Below are 25,372 nucleotides of genomic sequence, written 5' to 3'. Positions count from 1 at the left end.
AAGTATGAAAAAGATGATCGTTAGTTAAAATTCACCTCGGAATTCACCATCATTTATGCCATCTTACGGAAGTATATCGTTTGTTTCTTGAGAATCGAATGTTAATCGTGTACGTATGTAACGAAATTAAGAAATTAATAAAAAGTTAGTCAGTTTGGTTTGCGAGAGTCTCGTATGATGTTTCAGTTAATGCGGCGCCGGGTAATTTTAATTGAGGAAGAAATAAATAAACACGTATCAGATTCGTGCAAATGAAATATTTCTCTGAAGTTTGGATAATATTTGAGAAAGCAGAAAAACTGTCCTTAATTTACCGTGTTGTATCATTAAACTCAATTAGCAATGTTGTATATTTCTTTCCGCCAAAAATAGGTAATAAGATATTTTCTTTTTTTCAACGAATTTTAAACTCGTTAGTATCAACTGTACAAACGTCGGTACCATTAACTATGATTAACTATTTGAGATGGGCTTACTATGAAAATTTTGTTATAGCTCGTTGAATCCTTTACGATGGAAAATGTTTGCAATGTTTGATTATGATCGCTCTCAATAAGATGTTCTTCCAAAGTTCATTTCGTTTGGAATTTAAGGCCAGATTTAGTATATTATAATACACCTTCCATTAGAGAGAAGAAATTCATGTCCTAGAATGTAAGGGTCAAGGAAATAGCATTGGTCTCTTTCACACGATCGACGAAGTGTGCATTAGCACATGTCGGATTGTAACGTCTATTTTATGTAGATTAGATAGAAAGGAAGATAGAGAACACGCAGGCTAATTCATTACATATTGTCATCTGAGACAACTTTTCATCCATCGATTTTAAAAGATGACGTCAACAATACAGGTTCTATTTAAAAAGATCTCCCCAATGCAGAAGACGTTTATTTCTTATTCTCCTCGTCATTTCCCCTGTGATTTTCCAGAACGATACCTATTACACATACACACCGTTTTATGAAAAGATAAGAATGAAAAACAAAATTAATAATTCATCGCGATCAAAGGGAGATAAAATTCGCTAATTCGTCAAAGTCAAGTATTAAATATCACGTAACTTATCAGACGCGTAATAACGTCGATATATTGTATAATTACTCGGCGAGGTAAATCGAACTGGAGATGACAAAAAAAAAAAGAATCGATCACATTGATCGATGGAAAAAATGTAGAAAAATATGGAGATCGAAGGACGCGCTTCATCGATGCGTTACGCGTGAATCCTTGAATTTATTCCTATCGTTGACGATACAGTTCTGACGTCGATTTTTTTCCGTTCCACGCACTTGTGGCTTCCGGAGAACTCGTCGGAAAAGAGAGATTCCTTATGTCGTCGTAGTGACGTAATGGAAGGCAGGAGTACTATATTTATGTAAATCACGTCGGCGTATCATGGATACCATTTTTATGCATGGCATATGTGTATAACGTATGCCATCGTCGCGACGCGCTGCAAATTTATGCTGTCTTTACGCGAACTCTTATAGGAAGCTATCCGTTACTTTCTGCGTTTTACGTACAATTTGTGCAGAAATCGCAAGAGAGGAGACAGTGATGGAAATGAAACGTGAAGATACTTGAAATGGTAGAACGAGATGTAGATGAATCTGCAATTTGAATATCCGTATGTTTAAACAAGGATGATAATCCTAATAACTAGCTTGGCTGTCTGAGATTGATTTTCATCAAGAAGTTTTCAGCCCGTTAACTGGATCATCTTTTAACTAAAAATGCCGGCGACCATGAAATTAGATATTAATAAAATCAAATCAGTGTTGGTTCTTCCAAATTCATGCGTTATATAGTTTAATTGTAACAGAAATGGAACGAGTAGGTTGAAAATTGGGAGAGCCATAAGTAAAGAAATTATTGTATCTAGTAAGAAAGTATTGTATCTGTTAAGCAATTAAATTAATCGGTAAAAGTTCATCGAGATATGTTCCTTTATTATGACACGTGAAAGAGATACTAAAACATATTTATCCTATAGCTTTAATTTTGAAAGTCAAGAAGAATTTAAATAATTTGCTTGATACTTTCAGTAGAAAAATATTAATTGATATCAATATCCAAAGCTCGAAACTATAAGAAATTATTACAAAATAACGATATTCGCGAAGAAAACAAAGGTAATAGGTTATAGTAAAAGGTCAAAATAAACATCCCAACAGTACAATTCCATACTATATTTATATTTTCTTTTAACGATTCCTTTCGCTTCCACGCCTTCTTGCCTCTCTATTCGGAACAAGATATTCAATTTCTTAAAAATTTTCACGAATAGACACTCAGCCAGTCACCGTTCGAGACAATAACTCGTGGCGCCTATCAATCCTTTTTACATCGAATTAACCGGTTAACCATGAATCGTAACCACGTGTCCTGACGACCGGTTCCCCCTTTCTCTTGCAGATCCTGAAGGAGACGACCGCTGCGAGGAACGAACAGCTCGCCGAGTTGGAAAACCTCTTCGACTATTTGGATGAATACGGGAGCCTGCAGGGTTACGATGGCGAGAAATCGGCGCGGTGAGTTTGCACGATTTTTCTACGTTTTATTAGACATTCGAGAATGAGGCAATTTACATGGAGAGCTCGTAAATCACGCGGCCGGTAACGGGATTAAAATGAGTTTCGAGCCGGGCGACGAATGCCTCGATACGTGAACATTTCAAGCCCGTAATCGGATTGGCTGCGTTCGACGCGTTTTATTAACACTCGCTGTTTGCTCAATTGCTGATCGACGACGAACAGGCGCGAACCATTTCACGTCAAATCGCCCAGGAATTGCTACCGTGCCCTGTGACTTATTGAAAAGAGAAAAGAATTTCTTCGATTTTTTTTTTTGTTTTGCATTTGAGCATGTGTAGAATATATCGATAGGCTCGAGAGACTGAATCGCGTGAAATTTCAATCTGCTACCACGAACGACTTTATTGGACAACGCAGAATTAAACGTTAAAGATTTTGTACTTTACTGGTGGATCGAAAAAACGCTTTCAAGGATTAATGAAAGAGAGATATGGCTATTTTGAATATAGTTACACATTGTTATATTAAGCGTAAGATGGATTTTAAACGAGAAGAACTAAGGATATAAAATATACGTATAGGTATGAAACAATTTTAAAAACATAATTCAATTCGTAACAAAAAAAGCTGCATAAGGCTTCTTAAAGAATTATTATTAAAATTCTTTTCTCGCGTTGTAATGTTCGAGGAGTATAATTTTTCATTATATTTCTTTCCTTGTATCTAATCCTAATTCTATAAATTCTATAAATTCTATAAATTCTATTCATCACGGTGATACGTGAAAGATTTATTTAATATTTATTGCCCATTGAAAATGCAAATCGAGTCCTTATCTTATCGTTAATAAATTTGATTTATACTACACATTATAATACTCGTATAAGAAAGCAGTTGTTGCAAAGTTGTGATAAAAATCTAAACCAAATTCGTCAGAAGGTTTAGAGTAACACTTCCACTGCGTTATTCCTCTAAAAAATATTTGATATCGCCTTACAATATTCTTTTATACGTATAACAATTTTAAATTTAACTATCGCTAGACAAGTACTGCGAAATACTTTATATTTGTCTGTATGTCAAACTAAAATTATATCCATCATTTGAAAGCCAAACAAAATTCATCGGACACATCTTCACATCTAAAAGTACTCTTTATCCATATATTGTTCCATAAGATTCTTTTGTACGCGTAACCATTCCTAAAGATATCACTAAACCAGTTCTGTGAAATGCTCTATATTTATCCGCATGTCAAACCAGAATTCTATTAAGAATTTAAAAGTTTATAAAAATCTATCAAACAAGTCTTCACTGTAAAGACTTTATCTGCATATTTTTTGCCACTCACGCTCCTTCCTGTCATTATCGACGAGCATTACACGAGCGTGCATTAAGAGCAGAGAGGTGCAGCTTCCGGGGGACGTCGAGATGGTAGAGGTCGTCGACGAAGAGAGGCGTCGAGATCAAGTAGTCGCCGGTTGAAAGGGGAGAGAATCAATCGTGTCGATTGAAGATTGATTAGGCGGTTGCATTGACGTCCGAGATTTAGCGTGCGATGCAATTTCTTTGCCGTGTCTGCCCTTTGTGCCTGTCTTCGGGATCTTTGGCTTTCTGATCCTTCCAGCGCACTGCATCAGTCCCTTTTCCTTTCTCTCTTCGCTCTCTCGTCATCCCTCTCGATACCGGATCTTAAACACGTACACAGCCACACAGAGAGCGTAGATCCACACAGCACTGTTTCAATGGTGGTTTGTAAAATAGTTGTCGGGATACGAATGCTGGACGGAATCGATGCGCGGAACAAAAGCAGGAAAAAAGCCATCGGGATTCTTTCATTTTCGAAAGGATGCCGTTCCTCTGTCTCTCGATAACACGCGATATGTCAGTGTTCTTCTCGCGTTTGTTTCCTCTATTACTGTTGCTCGTGTCTCCAATATGGAGAATATAGGGGCTGGTTAGATTTGCAGTTGAATTTGATCGAATCTTTTTATTTTAAATATTCGAATTTCTTTGAAACATTTGAAAACATTTGATAATCGATTGTTTCACATTACAAATGTAATAACGATACTAAGTGAATTGCCAAAGTGTCATTAGTCTGTATTTATTGTTAGTCTGTAAGTTTGTAAATTCTTGATTTATGTTCGATTTAGATTATAAAGATCGTTGTTATTATTATTGTTGCGTATAAAGAAGAATTGGAATTGATTTTTTCTTCTATATAATCTTTGTTAAAAGTTTCTTAGAATTTTGATACTGATGGCAAAGAAAGAGAGAAATATGTTTGGTTTTACGCCTTTTAGGCCTTAAATAAAGTATCTCGTAAGAATTTGAGCTTATCGATGTCCCCAAAAGATCAACTAAAAATTCCTTTCATTCTTTGAACGATAAAAATTCATTCGCGCATAACTACATTTTCCATCGATCGTTCGATACTCGAAACATCGAAATATACCAAAGGCACACCAACTTCGTCATAACCTGCATCATAATTCCTTCCACACTCTGACACAAAAATCTCCAACTCTCTCTACATTCTCCCAACCACGAACCACATCCAGGCCCACTTCCCGGGAACAATATTCCTCAGTCAGGCTCCTAGAAGCCATAAAACGTCATACCGTATTTCGCCATGTAGCCACACTCGACTTGTACTCCTGTTAATCGTTTAAACGGAACAAGCAACTTCTAGTCGAGATAATTTCAATTCATAAATATTCTCGAGAAACGTTTAATATTCCTTCCACATCGCAAATATCGTGATCGGTTGGCTTAGTTGGCTCAACCATTATCAGGTTCGTAATTATCGTCTGTATCTACTTGCGTAACGAGTGGAGAAACGAAAAGACGTGATTTTGAGGATTTTTCCAGGTTATAAACGGGACACATTCACAAAGTGCAATGCTTATTTATGACAAAATTTATGCTTGTAGAGACTTTTGCAAGATTCTATGATGAAACTCGAGGGCAAGAGTAACAGGGGACTAGCTATCATTATCGTTTGCTATCGTATCTTCTTCTTGTCCGTGGTCGTGGCCGTGTAGTCGACGACCTCGTCGCCCGTACTTTTCGAACGTGCGCATAAATCCCTTTATGGTCGTCGTGTCACGAATTCACTGCTTGTCGCCGATTTTATTGCCCGGTGGATTGCTCGGTGTTGTCGTGGCTTTTACACCGGCGAATAGCCGGTATCGAAACTTCCGGCATTTCGTCTGACGGCGACGCGGCAACCGGAAAAAAGCGTAAGGTACAGACGCTCCGTATGAACGATGCAAAATCATTGTATCAGACGTTCGTTCTTTTATCTATTTGCTGTTTTGTAATTTGATGAGACGAGAGGATTGCTATAAAATACTTTCTGATATGGTGGGGCAACTCGTGTGCTGTACCCTTGAATTTTCCTCAGAATACTGATAATGAGGTGGCTGTCTTTCCATTTCTACAAACATGTAATAATTTAAGAAGTAATAAAGATAATTATGCAAAAGTTAGGTTTGTTTTCCACGATGTGTTTTACACATTGAAAATTGTTACCAAACACGTCTAAAAATTCTTTATGCTAAGAGGTTTTTAAAGGTAAATGGTTTTTAAAGAAGAGAATATGGCTTATTTTTTGCTCTAGATTCGACAGAAAAAATTTCGTCGGAATCGATGACTGTGACCCCTCCTTTAATTTTAATTTATTTTGGAAACATTATGTATTAACTTTGATATCAGAAAAATATTGAAACTTAATGCTGTTCGACGTCTATCGACATTATCGGCATTATTAATCGACAATACATATATGATAAATTGATATTCTTGCAGGATTTTCTATAGCTTATTTCTTATGGTCTGTATAGATTCTAAATCTTGCGTTGATAATGTAAATTGATAATTTGTATTGTAAATATATTAGGAAGAAGAACTTCACACTAGACTTGATAAATCTTTGTAACAAATCTACATATATGTATTCTTAAATATCAATTTGAAATCAATCCTTAAAATGTACCTTTTTTTTTTATCAAAGTGCATCCCGAGAATATTAGAAATATTGAATAATTCATTATGTATTCGACAGTACCCTGACTTGTACGTAAGTTTCTAATGAAAAATTATTTAAAGATCTCCTGCTGACATATTGCATTGTGCTTACATTGCAGTAAGAGTCTCTTTCCATTTATATTCTTCTGTACGTGATCTTCCACGCTCACGTAACAATCTTTAAATATCGCTAAACACATTCATAACCTAAAAAATCGTCAAAATCACGTCTTTCCATTTCTCCATTTATCATCTTGCCTCGCACTAACAACACAACAACTACATCCTCTCCTCTTATTATAATAAATTGCAACCATTGCCGCGCGCAAGACCTAAGAAACGCGGAAATAGTTAAAAGGCTAAAGTAAATGTAGAAATATCCAACTCACTATCTACCACACGCATCAAAATAATTTCTTCTCGTAAGTAATCCTGTCATAAAAAATAAAAATCCTCGTTCGTTATTTTCTGCGATATCAACGAAATCTTCTTTGTGTGCGTGCACACACAATCGAATTACACGAGTCGCGAGAGGCATTCGAAAGATTTACAGATCCGCGTGATTCGGGCTACTATTTCTTCCACCTGATAATTGTCGCGAATTAGTTCAGTAAATCAGCCAGTTTCCCTTTCTCTCTCTTTCTCTTTTTCTCTCAACAATGTGCCTACCTGCCTATCTCTATCTGTTCCACTTGTTCTGCACTCCTGCCACCTTTCGATCCCGAGAATAGCGTGATCGTTTCACGTAAATAACAATTAAACGAAACCTATGGTACATTAAGTCGGACTTTCGCCGCCCTCGTTCGCCTTTACTCCTTCACCCTCTCTTCCATATTACTCGTGGATTATCGTGGAGAACATAAATCCCAATTACCCGCCCACAGCGCGCATAATGATCGATAATTAGCGCCGTCCGTCGCCGCCTCTGTTTCGTCCCGTTTCACTTCCGTCTTCCATTACGAACTTTTTCTCGAAATCTCTACCTTGTTGCGATTAGAGACAGGTTTTAAATGCGCGCTGGAGAAAGTTGCAGAATTTCGAGTATTCAACGGTGGAACTTTAAAACGAGAGTGAAAGTCGTGTGTGAAACTAGGAAGGGTGTTTGGAGAAAAGATCGTTATGAATTGGAAGAATTTTAGATTTTATACTTTCACGATGATTAGATGACATATTCCTGACTCTTTGTTTCGACGTTTTGTGAATTCCACTTCACTTCACAAAGTGCAACGTACCGATAACGCGGTTGAAACCCGAAGAATCGAGAATAAGAGTCATCGAAAAGTGTAGAGTATTTTAGTGTGGATGTGTTTATGGCGATTCACGTTTTTGTGAACATAGTTAAAGCAATAGAATCTATGCAGAGATTTGTTTCACTCACTGAAGATTGTAACGAATACTATATTTTGAATGGTTTACGTGTACAGGATGATTTATTCCGTGTATTATGTGCAATTTTGCATTTTTAATTTTCTCGTGAATGTATGAAGATACGCAGACTGCTAGTAATATATATGTTTCTAATAATATAACTAGAAGTGGAAGTATTTTATAGAAATTCTTTCTAGAAAGAAGAAATGAAAGCAACCCATTAGATCCACATACATGTACATATGTATAAGCGAACCTCTTAAAAATAGCTTTCAAGTTGATGAAGTGTTGCAAAAAGCAAAGTTGCAACTGGCTTCAATATTTTAATACTATGCCAAGTGATATTTCTAAAATTACAAAGAGGGTGGAGCAACACCTTTTCCCCTTCAAAAACAAATAAAAAGAAAATTTTGGCTACATATTGACAACTACATATTGAATTTAAAAATTGCTTTCCTACCAAAAATAAGAGATATTACTTATCCTATCTCTCTTTTATATTCTTCAAGTTAAGGATACAGAACACAGTCCGCTAACACAACCTAGACAATTATAACAATCGCGTTTCACAACAGCAGGTGACCCATCACGCACATAACAGAAGTTTTGAATTTGAAATTCCAATTACCAAAAAGAGTCAATCCTCCCCTATATTTTTATCTAGATTGTTTTGGAACCACGTAACATAGTATTTTAGTAAAATATGACAACTCGTGCGTAGCTAATCGCGAGGATCCTTACGGATTCAAAGGGTGTTAAAGAGGAAGAGGGAGATGACGATTGGATAATCGAAGTCGAAACGACGACTACAACGAAATTTAAGGCGTCGGTGCTCGTTATCGATGCATTAGCCCGTGAAGAACTCATCAAGATCGATTCTAGATCACTGAGGGAACTTTTCTTCGAGAAGATCACCTGCCCCATATGCACGGTCATTCCTGGCGACAGGTATTGCACCTGTAATACACCTGCGACCGATCGGCTAATTTGAAAGATATTTATTATCCCATTTCGATTATCGGCCATCCATCTGGAGCTGTTACGAATCGGTTTACAAAAATTATGAGCCGTCCGAAGGCGCTATGAGTATCTGTCATTTTTTCGATTAAATGAATCACGAGAATCATTACATCGAACATGAGATTATACTTTCAGTTCAAGTTTCACGAAAAAAAACTGCTATCGAAGATAAAACCGAATGGTCTTTGACTCTTTTTTGGAACCTTAATTACAGATCTTGTAATGGATTATAAGATCCTTTGCATACGAAGATTACAGAAGGAAGACATGACAAGTTGATCTTTGTTGAGTTTCTGATATTAATGTCACATTCCCATTAAACAGGTGAATTTTAATATGATATAATCGGAAGCGAAGATTATCTGCCCAAGGGTGTAAATCTCTTAAAAATACCTGATAAATAGGCAAAGCCAAAGGTACAGTTACCAAAGCATGTAATATTTTACTATTTATAACGTTAGAATTAGTATTACCAGTCATATCTTGAAAATTTTCGAGAAGATAAAAATGCACAGGTTTATCTGCAAAATTTACAGACAACTTTGTAACATAAAATTGATCAACAACTTCTTCGTCTGCAGCCTATGTATCTTATCTTGTATATTAATTACTAGATCGTTTCATATTAAGTTTATCAGTTTCGACGATCGGTGACAAGGATTTTAATGAAATTAAAATACGATGTAGTTTATTTTACATTAGGGGAATGCACTGCTGTATATCACTGTACACGAGCATTTCAAGCAATTCATTAAACCTCCTCCGTTTCTGGTCAATAAAGCAAAATTATTAAAAGACCTGGCATGGTTCCCCTCAGTCTCTGATTAAACTACAAAGAATCGAATGCCGTTCACCGGCTCGACGTCAATTACAATTATGATAATTCCCGCGTCCGTGATAAGGATCGTCGGATTCGTTTCACGTATTCCGCGTTCATCGTAACAAAACCGATTTGAATTTTCCCCGGGTAAATCGCCAGCAACCCCATCGCGCGCAAATATCAAGGAATTTCATTTTGTATCCGGCAAACAACAAGAGCGACGACGACCATGGCCACAAATCCAGAGACGAGTTGCCGCGACCAGCATTTTCCACCTGCTGTATTTCTACACACAGAGAGAAAGATAAATAGCTAGATAGATAGAGATAGAGATAGAGAAAGAGAGATAGAGAGACCAGGACCCCTCTGGAACAATTATTATTCTCCGCGGATCGCCTAGGTTATTGAGCAAGAACAGGACTTCCGCCGTGGAATCAGATAGTCTCGTGTTGCATGTGCAGCATGAGCGCACCGTGGAGATGCGCACACCTAGGAATCCGGGCTGCCGGTGTGCATCTACCTGCGATTCCTCGTGCATCCGTGCACAGTACGGCCGGCCTGTGCACGGATTACAAAGTGGATATTGCCTGCACCGACTGCGATCCCGATGATTTGCGCCCGTCTCGGATTAAGCGACGCTCACATCGAGGTTCAGCTTGGTTTAATTGGGTTCGATGTGGGGGTAAATGGAGAGGAGGTTGGTTAATAGTTGGAAGAAATTATTGAGGATGTTGTGGCACGGTGTAGGGATATATGTATATAGCAATTCAGGTAGATCACGAATATATTCGAACGTAGTGTAAAAACCTTTTATGAATATTACACAGCTGGCTATAAGTACATATTAGAACACCTACTGATATTTAATACAAATTGAATACTTTTTATCGCTTTTATTTCCTAGATACCTTGTTATAAAGCTAAGTATCTTATTACTATAAATTTCTAGATATCTTGTTATAAATGTACATAAATTCCTAGCTATTTTATTTACATTATGTGTGCCTTATAGCGTCAAGTACTAAATAAAAAGTAAATTTTGTGTCGGTTCTCCAATGGATATAGCGAGTAAGTCATAAGTAATACTTATGGCCAGCGGTGTATTATATAGGATATTTTGAAGTTTCATTAGCGGTATTATGAGATTCGATTATCATGATTGATGATATTTATGTACGTTGGAGCTATGAAATATTTAGTGTAAGTGTACAATCCGCAAAAATATTTAACGAAGAGTTAAATCAAACTTCCTAGATAAGAGACTAAGGCTTTAATACATTTCGGACACTATGATCTTGGAAGTATCTAATCGTTTCAATAAAGTAATGTAAATAAAAGTATGCTGAAAATTACTTTGTACCAAACGTTGTTAAATATTTTCTTCGTTATATTAATGAGAATAAAACTAATCCTTTCTTTTATGAGAAATTAAGAAGCATTCGATTCATTGAATGGCGATGAAGTGTATTGTCCTTTGAAGTATTAATGTTAATAAAATCTTAAATCAGGATCTTTCGTACGATTATGTGTTGGTATAGGGATTGTTCATTGTAATATTCAATGATTGTATCGATGTTCGATGTAATAACACAATTGAAAAGTTATTAGAAATTAGAACAGGAATTTATGAAATGAAAGATTTTTTAATATTTCTTATATAATATCGTGCTCGATAGAAATATTAAGGTTCGAAATTTGATATATTTTCTTAAAGAATGATTTGTGATATGAGATTAAAGCCTTAAAAAACGATCGGAATTTATTATATAATTTCTGCTATACTAATTTATAATATTTACGCATTAATTTCACAAACCAAACTGTAATCATCGTAAAGTAAAATCTAAGAAAATTGCTAATGGTGGAACTCGATAAAAACAATTGGTATTCCACGACGTAGTTTAAACACATCAGAAGAGTATACAAGAATAAAAATAAGAAATTGTAACTTTTGCTCTCTATAGCCCGTGACTTTTTAATTTCTATAGCGTTGCGCGGCTATGATAAATTATTTAATTAAACTCGCAGGAATATACTTGAAGCTTACTTTCCACGCTCTGAAAATGTTCGGTTTAATAATTGGCCAACTTGATTTATTATTCGGTCTTTAACCGTCCGCGGTTAATTTCGTCTCTCGGATATGGTATACGCAATTAGTTACGTACAGTAGGAGCTACCAGTTTAATGACGCACAAATAAAAGTTGTCTATGATAAACGTGTATCTACGGTCGTGACTAAGATATGCAGATTTTATCATTCGATTGCCGCCGTGCTGAATCTCTAATTACTCTTGGGGCTACGTGATTTCTGAAGGCGCCACGCTCATCTCTCTTCCTTCCTCCGTCTATAAATTTACAATTCTTTTCCCCTTACATTTTTACTAGCCGGCAATCAAGTTTTATCGTCTAACATTAAACATTATAACATCGAAACACTCCGTGTTCTCTATACATAATTCAAAAATGCCAGAAAAAGATCGCAGCCTCGCTACGACTGAATGAAGCTACATCTACATTTGTTTCAAGCAACGCGAATGCCCATTCGAGCCGATAAAACTGACATTCCTCCATTCGTAGCAGCGAAATGAAAGCACGTGTAATCGATTAGACCCAGGTAACCACTTTGAAACAACCTTCCGGTAGAACCATAAAAATTCGACGCTGCATCCACGGCTTTGTGAGCACAGGTTACGAGAACTAGATGCGAACAGCACACGCGCGAGTGCTAATAGAAGCTAGAAGAATACCCGATGGAAATTGGCAATTATCGCAACCCATAACTAAGGGCTTCTATCGAGACATAAGGTCTGCACACACGATACGACCGAAGGGTCTGAGTGCAGGGTAATTACGCAATAATTAGAAATTAAAAATCGAATGCATCGATGCTCCTCCCTTTCCTTCATCCTATTCTCTATATCTATATCTATATAGCTTCTATACCGATAGAATCTATATCTATTTCTATCCTGACCGTCTTTCACCGCTATTTATTTCCTTTTCTCTCGTTCCTGTTTTTTTCGCCTCTGTTCTCTTCTCTCTCTCTTTCTCTCTCTCTCTCTCGTGTTTCTTCGTACGTCCTGCATCACGATCATTTCGTTGCAGTTAAGCGCATCGTCAGCTGGCGAATTGCATTTCTGCAAGGATGCCCCGTGTATGCGATGGGTTAACGAACCTGACGTCTCCTCCTCTTGCCTTCTGTTTCTTTCGCTTCCTCCCACTGCAGAAGTTACTCTTTTTTCATCTTTTTTCTTTTTTTTTTATTGTTACATCGCTTTTTTGCGTTACGACGGAAACGTCGAAGAAGAATGGACGTTGAATTGGCCGACGGAAACGCGCAGAGGCCAGCCACTGTGAATATCGCGAGGCACATGACCCCATTTACCGGTCCGCTATGCATGTTTTATTGCAGTTCCATGCAACTCGTCCACGTAGATATTTCGCGCTGGAATTAGATTTTGGTTGATGGAGGAATTGCGATGTTCACTCTTTAAATGGTTTGTGTTTGCGCGAGCAGACTGTTTTTGTCCTCGGAAAATTGGTTCCGTTGAGATTGTTAAATTTAATCGAAGAGCTTGCAATATGATGGAAATATTTAAATTGTGTTGCCGCTTTTCTTCTATACAGTTTTTGCTCAAAGTAGACTAAAATTTCTTCTGAAGAATATGATTTTGAGATATACCGATTATTTAATAGGAAGCTACATGGGCTCACAAAAGTATTTGAACACTCACCATAGAAATCTTTTATATCCGTATCGTATGTGTTGTATAAAACATGATATTTCATTAACACGAGGCACGAGATGAGGCGCAACTGTTATCATTATGTTGGACAAATTTAAAACCAATCTGAAAAATGCACATATAGATTACAAGATATTTATTGCAAACATATGCACATATAATAAAAAATTAGTGTACGACATAAATAGTCATCTTAGACATATACAAAGATGGTCTCTCTGAATATTGAGTTTTATTAATACAATGGATAATCGACTGTTTAAATATGTGTGATTTTTGTTTTCAAATTAATTTCAAACTTTACCAATTTAATGATCGCCGAATCTCATAACGATATTAATGGAATTTCAAGATATAACAGAAGCGATATGTTCACAAAAGGTGTCTACAAAAAGATGTGTTCGAATTCGATTATTTCCATGAACATGTGTACATTTACGTCTCTTTAAATAAACTTTATCGTAAATTGATAATATCTGCAGTAATATAAGTTGGTAATACCAATGATAGAAACTTCTAAAAGATAGAATAATCTTGTATTTTATGCAAGTCGGTTTCACTTAGCTCGAAAGCAAGATTTTATCTAAATATCTTTTAAGAAGCTGAGAAATTTTCTAATTGAAAAGAGATATGAATCTATCGTTTACCGTTTTTCGTAATATGATCGAAAGTTGTATCAGTTTCAAAGTGGGTAGAACGTTATGCGGAGTGATCTATCGCAAAGAACGCTTGTAAAACGGGAAACCTAAGTAATAATGTAAATAGTCCGGCTATTCGTATGCAATTAAGAAGGGGTCGCGAACCACAGGTGCATCTGATCGTGGAATTTTCACACGAGAATGAAAGGTAGCTCTACGCTATGAATCTTATCAAGGCAATCACGATGACTATTATTCCGTCATTTCTTCTTGCATTTGCATAAGCTATGAAATAATATGGTACATCCGAATCTCGTAAAAATAGTAGATTGAAGCTCATTATTCTTGAATATTTCGTTGAGATGCTAATGGTGGCTGTCGTTCTAAAGATACATTACTCTCGTAAATTCCGAATTATCTGACGTGACAGGTGTATAAATATGTATTTAAAAAATGGAAAAATTAGTATTCTATTCTTATAGCGAATTGGCTTATTCAAGTACAACTGGGAAGATGTTATGAGAATGTTAATGTTTTAAACCGATCGTCTATGATCGTGAATTTTTATATCGAGAATCAGACGGTAACATTAACTCACTTTTCTCTATGTAAAAATTTGGAAGATCAAGCGAGAATATAAACGATACTTTATTGATATAAAGGCTGTTTCGAGACACAGATTTCTTTACACGTAAAACGAACGAACCTAAGATAAATCTAGACGAATTTTAAAATCAATTAATGAATCAAATCTTTTTCGCCATATCGTAAATATTTAGTAATAAATTAATCTGCATGTTTTACTTCTATGAAATAAAAGGCGTCGTGCTTGCTACTATAATTTAAGAAAATTTTACAAGTAACTAATCTCTGTGTTTCTTCTTAAAATCATACTAACTTTAAAGAAAATAAATAAGCTATAGACGACGTAGTATATTTTTACAATATTACTTTCAACTAATATCAATTTCTCATTAATGCAGCAACGTACCTTGTCAATTATGATTGCATAAGATCACGAACAATTGTCTCACCTGAACGTTCTCAGAAATCTAGTTCACAAATGAAATTTCTTCCGATATCTCAAAAATTCCATGCTCAACTCCTACAAATTTCATCTTTTCTCTCTATTCGTTAACTCGGGAAACAAAAATCGTTCTTCTCTTAATTCCTATTAACGTATCAACGTATTCCAAAGAAGGTAACATCAGTGATTTATCAGGGCTGTTAATATCGAATGCAACAACGTCCGGCGACCATCAAGAAATAATTAAAAATACTCGCGGCGAACAGAACAGGCCACGATAGAAGAAGAAAGCACACGTGCACCCGTGAATTCCCAGTGACTAATCGCGCACACCTATAAAAGGAGCTCGAGCCACAGGTATATTTATCCGTGGCGTTTCCACGTGGGAAAGAAATCGTTCTTCCTTGGATCGAGTAACGCCCAAGAAACTGGTTTCCACGTTCGTCTCCCTCTTCACTCTACGTTTCGTATCTCTCTCGTCAAGTATACTCTGCCTCTCTCTGCCTCTCTCTTTCTTTCTTGTCTCCCTTCTCATCCTTTTCGCTCGTATCCACGACCACACCGCGTTCGAGAGTTTTACGAGTTTCTAATGAGAAGGGGTTGCAGGCATCGTGAAGAACGCCGCGCGTAATCTTCCTCGCGTATGCTCTAGGATCTGTCGATCCTTTTACGACACGCCGAGCAAACCCTACGTTTTTTCGTTTCTCCCGTTTGTATCGCCAATCGCTTCGAATAGAATCTGCGCTAAATTGGACGTTTCGGTTAATTGGTATCGACAAGAATATTCCGACTTTTCGTCTTCTTAGTCTCTTCTTAGTCTCTCCTTAGTCTCTTCTTAGTCTCTTCTTAGCCTCTTCTTAGTCTCTTCTTAGTCTCTCGTTAAGGTGAATAGTTTTGTACGGAGATTAGAATAATTGGATATAATCAGAAGCGTTTGGATAGAAATTACGCTCTCTAATAAGGGAAATATAAGAAAATTGCATGGCGATAGTTTAGTTAGTCGATGTAAAAATGTGATTTTTTAAATAAAATGGCACGAATGCTTTGGAATAACACGGAAGGAAAGAGGCGTTTAATAAAAGTGATCTGAATCGCGTGTGATAATATTCGTGTTATATCGAATAAAGCATTATATTGCACACACGTTAGTTTAAGTTCCTCTAGACAATCTATGTCCGTTTGTAACGTAATGTATAAAAGTATCAGTAGAAAAATATTCACAGACTGAAAGTCGTATCACATTAGTATGCGAGTAACTTTAATTTCAAATTATTTTGGAATAGTATCCTATGAAATATATTCTTTATATATACGTTAACTTTTCTTCTATCTAAAATTTCGAGAAATATTGACATTGTCGATATCTCGTCTACCGAATTTCTTTCTATTTCTCGTTTTTTAGTTAAATTAATTAATAAAATTCTAAAGAATTATTTTCTGACATTACACTTTTATGCCAGCTTCAATAATGAAACTACTTAATACTACCTCATACCATTTGAGTTAGATTGATCTTTTGACAACCTGATAAATATTATCCTCCATCTCTAAATACAATTACTGACAGTATTTTGACTTCGGAAAAACATATAAATCTCTATGTATTTAAAATTATAACCAACTACTTTGTCTGATGATTACCTCGAAGAAATAACGAAGATCAGACAAGACGCTGATACTTCTAACGTTAAAATAGTCAATTCGCACGAAACAACCCTGCATATGTATTCAAAAGGATAACACGCTTAGCTCGATCATCATACCATATCCATAGACTGCTACCAACGTCTGTACACCGTGTCGAAGATGACGCAAAAATAACGGAATATTTATCGACATAGCAATCGAGAGAAGGCAAAAGAAAACACTTGTCGCCAGCACGACAAATATGTTTCGCGTTGGCGGTGCATTGAATGCATAAAATATGCAGAATTTTTTATCCAGCTATCTAGCTAGAACAATGTTTCTCCTGCTTAAATTACGCGTTGCTCCTCCTCGGGATTGCCCACGACTTCTACACACGTTGCCAACGTAAATATTACGAAACGACATTCTAAACGTTCGCAAACTCCGCTGTGGTAAATTTCAAAAGCGACTGGTTGCCTTTTCAGAAACGTTTTCGATTCGAATATATTACACACGAGATATTCCATTTCCTCGATAACAGCTCGGACTCTTCGTTTTGCTGTACGTCGTCTGTTTGTTCGTGTGGTATTTCTAAACATCGTGTTCTCTAGGTTTGCACGTCGTCGATTTCACTGACCGAACGTTTATACACGCCCACGTGCATATACGAACATCTCCATTCGTTGCGTGCTCGCGCGCCATTCAATTTGTCTGCTACGGACCTTTATTTCTATAGTGAACCTACTCATAATGTTTCCAAAGTACCTACATATCCGTGGAAAAAAGTTTTATTGGATGTCTTCGTTTCCTCTGTACGGTAAATTTGAAAGAAACGTGGCATACAGATTAATAATGATTTACAATAAGAACAAAGGCCTGTTCAACTTTCGTTAAGTCTCCGCTGGATTAATTACTGAAGCCTCTGAAGAAGTGAGACTTTATGTATATAAAATTTTCTTTGTTGTCAAAGTACAAGACGGCTGAAACATAATGTTGCAAGATGTTTCCCCAAGAAGCAACGAAGATATCGACTGTATTTTATTTCTTAAATTAGATAGTTCAAAGAAGCTAATCTTTTAGCGTACAACAAATCTTTCTATGGCGACCGTTAGAAGGCGAATGGCATCTCCTCGTGTGTCTCTTAAATGGAAGACGATATTAATATTTTGTAACCATACTTCAAGTCGACAATATCAATAAATCTTCGATTTTTCACAAGAGTAAAGGATAATATTCTTGAGAATATCAGGCATTTTTTAAAGACACTATATTATAAATTATATGTATCGCAATATAAATTATTTATGAATAATTATATGTATCGAAATAGATATAAATTATTTAAATACAGTCAAGTTTTATAGCATTGTAAAATTTGTTATCGCACAGAAGCAATTTAGCCATGTTATTCGAGGATTGCCTGTATTGTATAAATCAATTTTTATAAGTGGTCCTGATCGCGAGATATTATCGATGACCGGCTATCGTTTCTTTAATCGTTCGTAAGACAGCTCTCGTGATTGCTTCCAAATTAGACAACTAACATTCCGACGTTCGTAATTTCAACATAAAGATCGCAGATGTACTTCTACCTCTTTAAGTAGGAAATTATAAAGTTTCCTGATTCTGAAGAATCGATCGAAGATCTCTATAAAGATCCGTTAGATCGTGAAAACTAGACCAGCTAGAAATTATTGTTAGAAAGTTAAAATTATCGATCGTGTTAAAGATTGTATTTTCTACTGAGACAGAGCATAATTAATAATAACTTATAGTAATAGCACACTGAGGCGAGTAAGCGACATGATAGATAGGTAAAGTGCTATTGTGTTCAATGAAGTTAAGGTTGATAATTAAGGTAAGTATTCTTTCCCTTAGGTGTTAGAAATTGATGTATAATTAAATTCGCCTGTATAATAGTTGCGAGAGAAATGTGTTTGTACAAAAGATAATCTTGTCAGAAATATTGTACAAAATAAAATTTTGCAAAGATCGGGACAGTACTAAAAAATTTACTTCTAAAATTGTAATTTTCCAAGGATTTGATTAACATAAAAATGTTTGAGTATAGTATAAGAGACACTGAGGACAAATTAAATAGTTATTTTAAGATATCTGAGTCGTTCTTCCATTATAATTATAATTCCAAGATAATTCGTGATTAATATTTTTAGAAATTCGTAAAATTGAAAAAATCTCAAAAAATTTAAATCTTCTAGAAATTAAAAATCTAAATTCAGTCATTTAGGTATAGAAACCTATCGATATAGTAACATGTGGTATACAGTGAAATAGTTAAAAATATATTTTACTAAAATGGCATGTGAGAATGGACAGTATATAGGAAAATTTAATTTCCTGTGTGTTACAAGGGGCTTAATTACTTCGGCTCGTAATATGTTGCATAAAAACGGAAGATTACGATTAATGATAAAGAATGTTCTTGCTATCTTTCTATATTTATCTTTGCACAATGTGTTCCTTATGTGTGTTGTCCTTTACTTCGTGTCATGCGTCGTTTAGCAAATTATAGCGTAATAAAGATATAACGTATGCGATATGTAGTAAAGAAGTTATTATATAACTGATTATGTATAAATTGTAGAATTACAAAAAAAGCGCCTTACCCGGGCCTGGGATTTTCCACTTTTTCTATGCAAATACACATATGTCGTTATACATCATTTAGTATTTACGTTCTACTCAATCACATACACTAATTAAAATATATAAACAAAATAAGATACAGATAAGATAGCTGATAATAGTAGACAATTAAAGATTATTGAAATAAATATATCATCATATCGAATTATACATATTTAAAAAATAGCAATAGATATTGTCTGCATCGTATATATATATATGTTAAAATTATATCTATAAATTATGCTAAATATTACCTACCACATGCATCATATTTAAAAAATCATATTTAACACGATGAAGTTTGTCTGCAGATTAAACAATTACAGAGTTATATGCGTAAACAATTAGAAATATTAACAAATCCAATGTTAAATTTAAAAAACTGTTTTCGTTCAACATAGTATCACTTCTTTGCAACTTAAAAATTTACTGAATTATGGCCATAACAAATTTTTATTATTATCGAGAATGGAATGAATTAAATATTAATACAAGAATATTATAATATGTACATTTAATATAGCAAAGTATATTTTAAGTATAATTTAATAATATAATATTTAAAGTATAATTAAGTATAATTTAATTCCCTCGACAAATGTGAATATCCATCGATCATATCAATTTTAAACGAGGATTCATCGAGGCAGAGATTCCAAGAAAAATTTGATCTACGAGCTCTGGCAAAATTTTTAATCATCGTCGGTCCTTAATCCAGAAATCAAATAGCCACGAAATAACAAGACGTTGCCAATTGGCGAAAACGGCTTAACTGCCGGTTCCGTTTCTTCTCGATGGAACATAGTGCAATTTCACCGACAGATAATCAGCAACCTCTTATCTGGACGCGTGCTGTGTAATCATTCGATTAAAATTACACAAACAACGTCGGCATAAAGGCAGATGCGTTTCGAAAACGAATCGATTTCGAATGCACGAATTACGTAGCTACGGATCTGTTTGTCTTTTCAGGTAGACTCGCACGTGCACACGTTGATCACGCCATATAATGATCGACGATCGATACGATCGATACCGTGCGAACATTTTCGCCGATGGCGATCTTTTGACAGTATACGTGATGTATCCAGTTCTTGCATCTTTTTAGGCTATCTTTCCAGTTAGTTGTTGTACATGTATTTTCTTTTGTTGTATTTTCTTTTTTACTTTGAAGGTTAAATTTTTTAACGTGAGTGATTTAAGTGAGCAGCTTTTGAATAAGTAGATCGAGGGTTTTTATGTAATTTCATACTTTGATAGAATAAATGGAATTGAAATAGCAATTGTTTCATTTGTTGTAAGTATTATACATTGGATTACATTAGAATAAGTAGACCGCGGATATTCATGCAAATTAATATTTTTATTAACTATTAATGAGATAGAACATGGGCTGAAATCTGGTTTACCTATTAAAAATAATGTAGCTATCCATTCAAAATAGAATATTTCGAAAATTGAATATTTCTCAAAAAATAATTTCCGCTTGGCATGCGCCTTTAACGAGCCATTTCAGGAAGCAAATTTACTTCACACCAATTTCACGGCTACCTTTAATAAGCCCCAGCTGTTTTCAGAGTACACTTATCAAATATTTCCCACGGTATACAATTTGTACATAATCATAATATAATGAAAGTTTAACAAACATCGAAATTAAGGAAACTATTATACTTTTACACGATCGTTTCCAGCAAAATCGTCTCACGATTTCCCTCCCGTCGTAGATGATTGCTGGAACGTGTTAATTATATACGAAATAAACTTAATATTATATCGTAATGAAAACACGCGATAAAAACTCCGAACCTGAACATTGTAACTTATTTAATAATTAATTGCAGGGCTAATAACATGGTTGCGATGATGATGACGCGAACGTCATTTTGGAAACATTTCATTTTGTAATATTCTCGTAACCACTCTCATTTACTTCACTCTCGACCGGTATTTACTCAACACATCGTATCTTCGTTGAGGATCTCTCGTTACGTTTACCGCTAACAACCGATCTGGGGGCCACACCTAAAGTTTAGAAGTTAATGGCTGTCCAGCCACTTCAACAGACTATCGCAAACATCTAGTAATTGTCATGTTACGTTTCATTACGCGACTATGTTTCCCGATGAAACAACTTCTCGAATGTCCTAAAAGAAAATGTAAATACAGGGTGTCCCACGTTTTTTTTTTTTTTTTCAGCAAATAGTGCTAGTTTATTCTATGAGTAAAAAAGGAAAAAGAAAGTGACATATTCTGTGAGGAACAAACGAAAATGTAAAACTGTTACCTGTGTAAGTATATTAATATTAATAAATTCTGCAGAAATAGCTTTTACCAAATTGGCAACGGTTATTTATTTTTTTTATATGTAATACGTCTATTCGTTGCTTTTATCGATTATAATTTCGTTTGTAACATTATGAAATTTTTCATTTCATTTACATATGTCTCGAACTTTTGCTTGCTCGCTACTGTAAGCGTAGGTTCATAAAATATTTCACTAGAATGTTATGCCAAAGATAAGAAATAGCAAACACACCACTAGACTTGTCTTTTTAAAGCGTAGGAACAGGTTGACGATGCATAGGTATGTTTCATTCCAAAGTGTTGAATATTTATTAGAACAAAAATTTCTTGTGGATATCCTTTAAATTCAATGAATGCTAATGTTCTATATTTATTATGATACGAATTTCGTGTCAATGGCATTTTATTGCAATCAATACATTACGAATCTTTAATATTCGTACTATTAATAATTCTTGCTTGCTAAACTTAGTGCTTTAAAATCCTTCAGCAGTAATAATAATTTTTTTTTTATCACAACGTATACTATAGAATCTAAATCGAAACATTAGCTCAAAATTCTACTAAAAGAATTAAAAAACTCTTTCGTCGCAAATCTATCGAAATAAAAGAATTTGCTATACTCATCTATAGCGTTAATAGCAAATTAATGAAAAAATCTACAGGAGATTTAGTACGAATGTAACTGGGAAAATTCCAAATTTTTAGTCGTTCGTGTATATATATGTAATGATCTTGAAACTCAAAGAAAATGGTTTTAATCGTCGTATTCGCCGTGGAGTTTAATATTGTGTGAGGAAACTGATCTGTTATTTTTTCTTCATACTATTATATTTTTCTTTTTAATGAAACATTTATGAGTTCTTATATGAAATTTTTTTCTTAGTTCTGTTCATAGAATCTAGCACCGTGTGACAGAAAACGCTTAGATAATAGACACCTTATATAAGAAATATGAGGCACACAGAGGTATAAATTACTGTGACGTACGGAATGTTGTTCATAAATAATTCTTCAAATGTCCATAAAAATGCTCTGGTGAATAAATGCGGGAAATATTCATGTATTTAATCAATAATTACACTGTATTTTTTTACCCATATAAAAACTATTCGTTATGAATAACACAAGAGCTTTTATCATTCTTTATAGCCGCAGTTATGTACAATGTGTTACATCCGGGATAACATCATGTAAATGTAAAATCACATAGCGAATGATGTCCTATTTATTGTAAATTGTCGATGTTTAAACAACCTTGCAAGCAGACTGATCTTCTTATGCGAAGAGGCTAATAAATGAAACCCTTTTATGTGAAATTCGCGTAGGTGGGCCACGAGGTTGGTTGGAGATGTAAATATGAGGAAGAACATTCTTATCTTGGTTGGAAGTTAGGAACAAGAGAGAAAGAAACGTATGACTATCATTGGTATATGAAACATGTTTTACGATAAAGTACGAAAGATAATTTCTATAAATGATAAAGAATAATAAAAAAATAAGATTAATTATATTTAAATAAGATAACGAAGCTAAGACTCGTCCGTTGTAAATTTCGAAGAATTAAATTCTGAAATTTTGAAGAATCAAAATTCAATTTAGGAAAATTAATATCTCGGATACCAGTGTCTGCTATAAGGCAAAGACGTACGTGAAAATTCCAATTTTCATTAACTAATATTCATTACAATTTCCATTACTATGAAAGTATCGATATTCTATGTTCGTTAGAATTTGACAGATCAAAGTCCCACTTAACGAAATGAAAATTTTAATCAAAATAATCTAACACCTGTTCGAAAATATTTCGATAACAATATCGATACTACAATGAATAATATGTTAAACATATTGCTACGCGTCTCATTGCGAAATTAAACAAACGAAATTCAACGTAGCAAATTGAAATCCATTAATATCCATTACGAAGCATTTTGGTGTAGGTATCGATACGATAACGAATGAGACTTTCAGGGGAGTATCAAACCGTTATTAATATGCCTTTTAATTATACTTTATATATATCGCCGCTAAATTGTTAATCTTATCGAGAAATTTTGTATCTTCGTACGAAGGACACCTGCTCGTATGTAAGTATGACTTTCTTTTAATATAACGTTGCTCAAATATCGAGAATTTTTTATGTCGATCGCGAAGTACAACGTTCGATAAGCGATGACAATTAAGATCATCCACGTAAGGGGCACAATTAAAGAGTAAATTATATAGAATTAAATATTTCTCTTTAATTACCCGTCTATTTGAGATAATTCCGACAGATGCTAATCCGATGACCACCACCTTTGCTCATGACGCGACATCACGAGTATTATTACTCCGTTATCATAAATGTATTGCCGCGAGCGCAATTCATTCGGTTCTACGAAGCAATTACGGTGAACATAACGTATGCGCGAGAAAATCAGAAGTTGTACACATTAACATGTTAAGAGACGAATTTTAGATCTTAACCTTCTGATCGCTTGAGCATAATCTTTCCTGCAGTTTACTTGTTTCGACAGGTATCAAAGAATTTCGAATAATTCTGCGTTCTGATAAGAATATGGAAATGCTTCTTCACATCTTATTCGAATAAAACTAGCAAAACGAGTTACAGGAATAATTTCTTTCTCAGAATTACAATCTTTTTGATAATGCAAACGATATTTATGTATATAGCCATAATTGACTGAAGGGAAAAGTTCAACAGCGAAAATCGTTCATTCATTTTGTCCTGTTTATATTATATTTTTTTTTAATACCTTCACTATATTTATAAAATTTATAATATCATGTTATATGGAAAGACCTTTTCGACTCAAGTTGAATCTTCATGTTTATACAACACGTGCTTTCCAAAAGTTCTGCTCATAATGCTGAAAATTTACCAAATGTCCAGCTGGACAAATTGTAAAGTACAAATTAAATAATAAAAAAAAATAATGCTGATGGCCAAATGATATATAATATAACTAGCGGTAACGTAAGAAATATTACTGATTTACAATTTTTATCTTATTCCCTCCGTTTAATATAATATATTAACGCTTAGCAAAATCGACCAACTTATTAATCGGGAAAGACGAGTGAGCTTGTTAACCGGATTACTAATATTTCAATAACATTTTTATTCAGACTTACCGCGTCTTTAGTCACCTTTTTATTATATTTACGTACATCTCATTGCAAGGACATCACTATCTCTTTTAATGCATTTACGCGATCTTTAATTTCTCGTTGATTTCGGTTACCTCTTTGTCGATTATTTCGTTTAGGAGTTAATTGAGTCCAGTCTGGCGCACACGCGGTAATAAAAGCGTAAAAATTTCCTGATTACTGGTCGTACAAGGCCAATAGCGTCGTTAATTTATCTAACTACGCGTATGGCTGCTCTTCTGTGCCGTTATTCGTTGGGAAATGCCTATGACTCCGCGAAACTATTTCTCGATATCGGCCTCAATAAATTTGAGGATCATCTGGAGCGCACCAGTGATAAACGAACCCGCGGCTTGTTGCAGTATCTCATTCGCCAGTGCAACTTCTCTATGCACCGTTTATCCCTGCCGTTAGAAACGCTATTTCGTTTATTCGCAGATCACAGGTG

The 25,372-nt window shown here is 34.9% G+C and overlaps 1 protein-coding gene across 1 annotated transcript in view; it reads left to right on the top strand.

Annotated features, from left to right (window-relative positions):
• LOC122569001 (UPF0489 protein C5orf22 homolog) overlaps positions 1-25,372 on the top strand; it is a 466,219-nt gene that overhangs the window by 308,973 nt on the left and 131,874 nt on the right. The window contains exon 4 of the mRNA XM_043729435.1: positions 2,417-2,532. Coding sequence (XP_043585370.1) covers positions 2,417-2,532 — 116 coding nt within the window. The remainder of the gene's footprint in view (positions 1-2,416; positions 2,533-25,372) is intronic.

This window comes from Bombus pyrosoma, linkage group LG7, assembly GCF_014825855.1.
Source record: "Bombus pyrosoma isolate SC7728 linkage group LG7, ASM1482585v1, whole genome shotgun sequence".
NCBI classification, from domain to species: domain Eukaryota; kingdom Metazoa; phylum Arthropoda; class Insecta; order Hymenoptera; family Apidae; genus Bombus; species Bombus pyrosoma.
The sequence above is the reverse complement of the archived record's forward strand: the minus strand, read 5'-3'. Positions and strand labels throughout refer to the sequence as shown.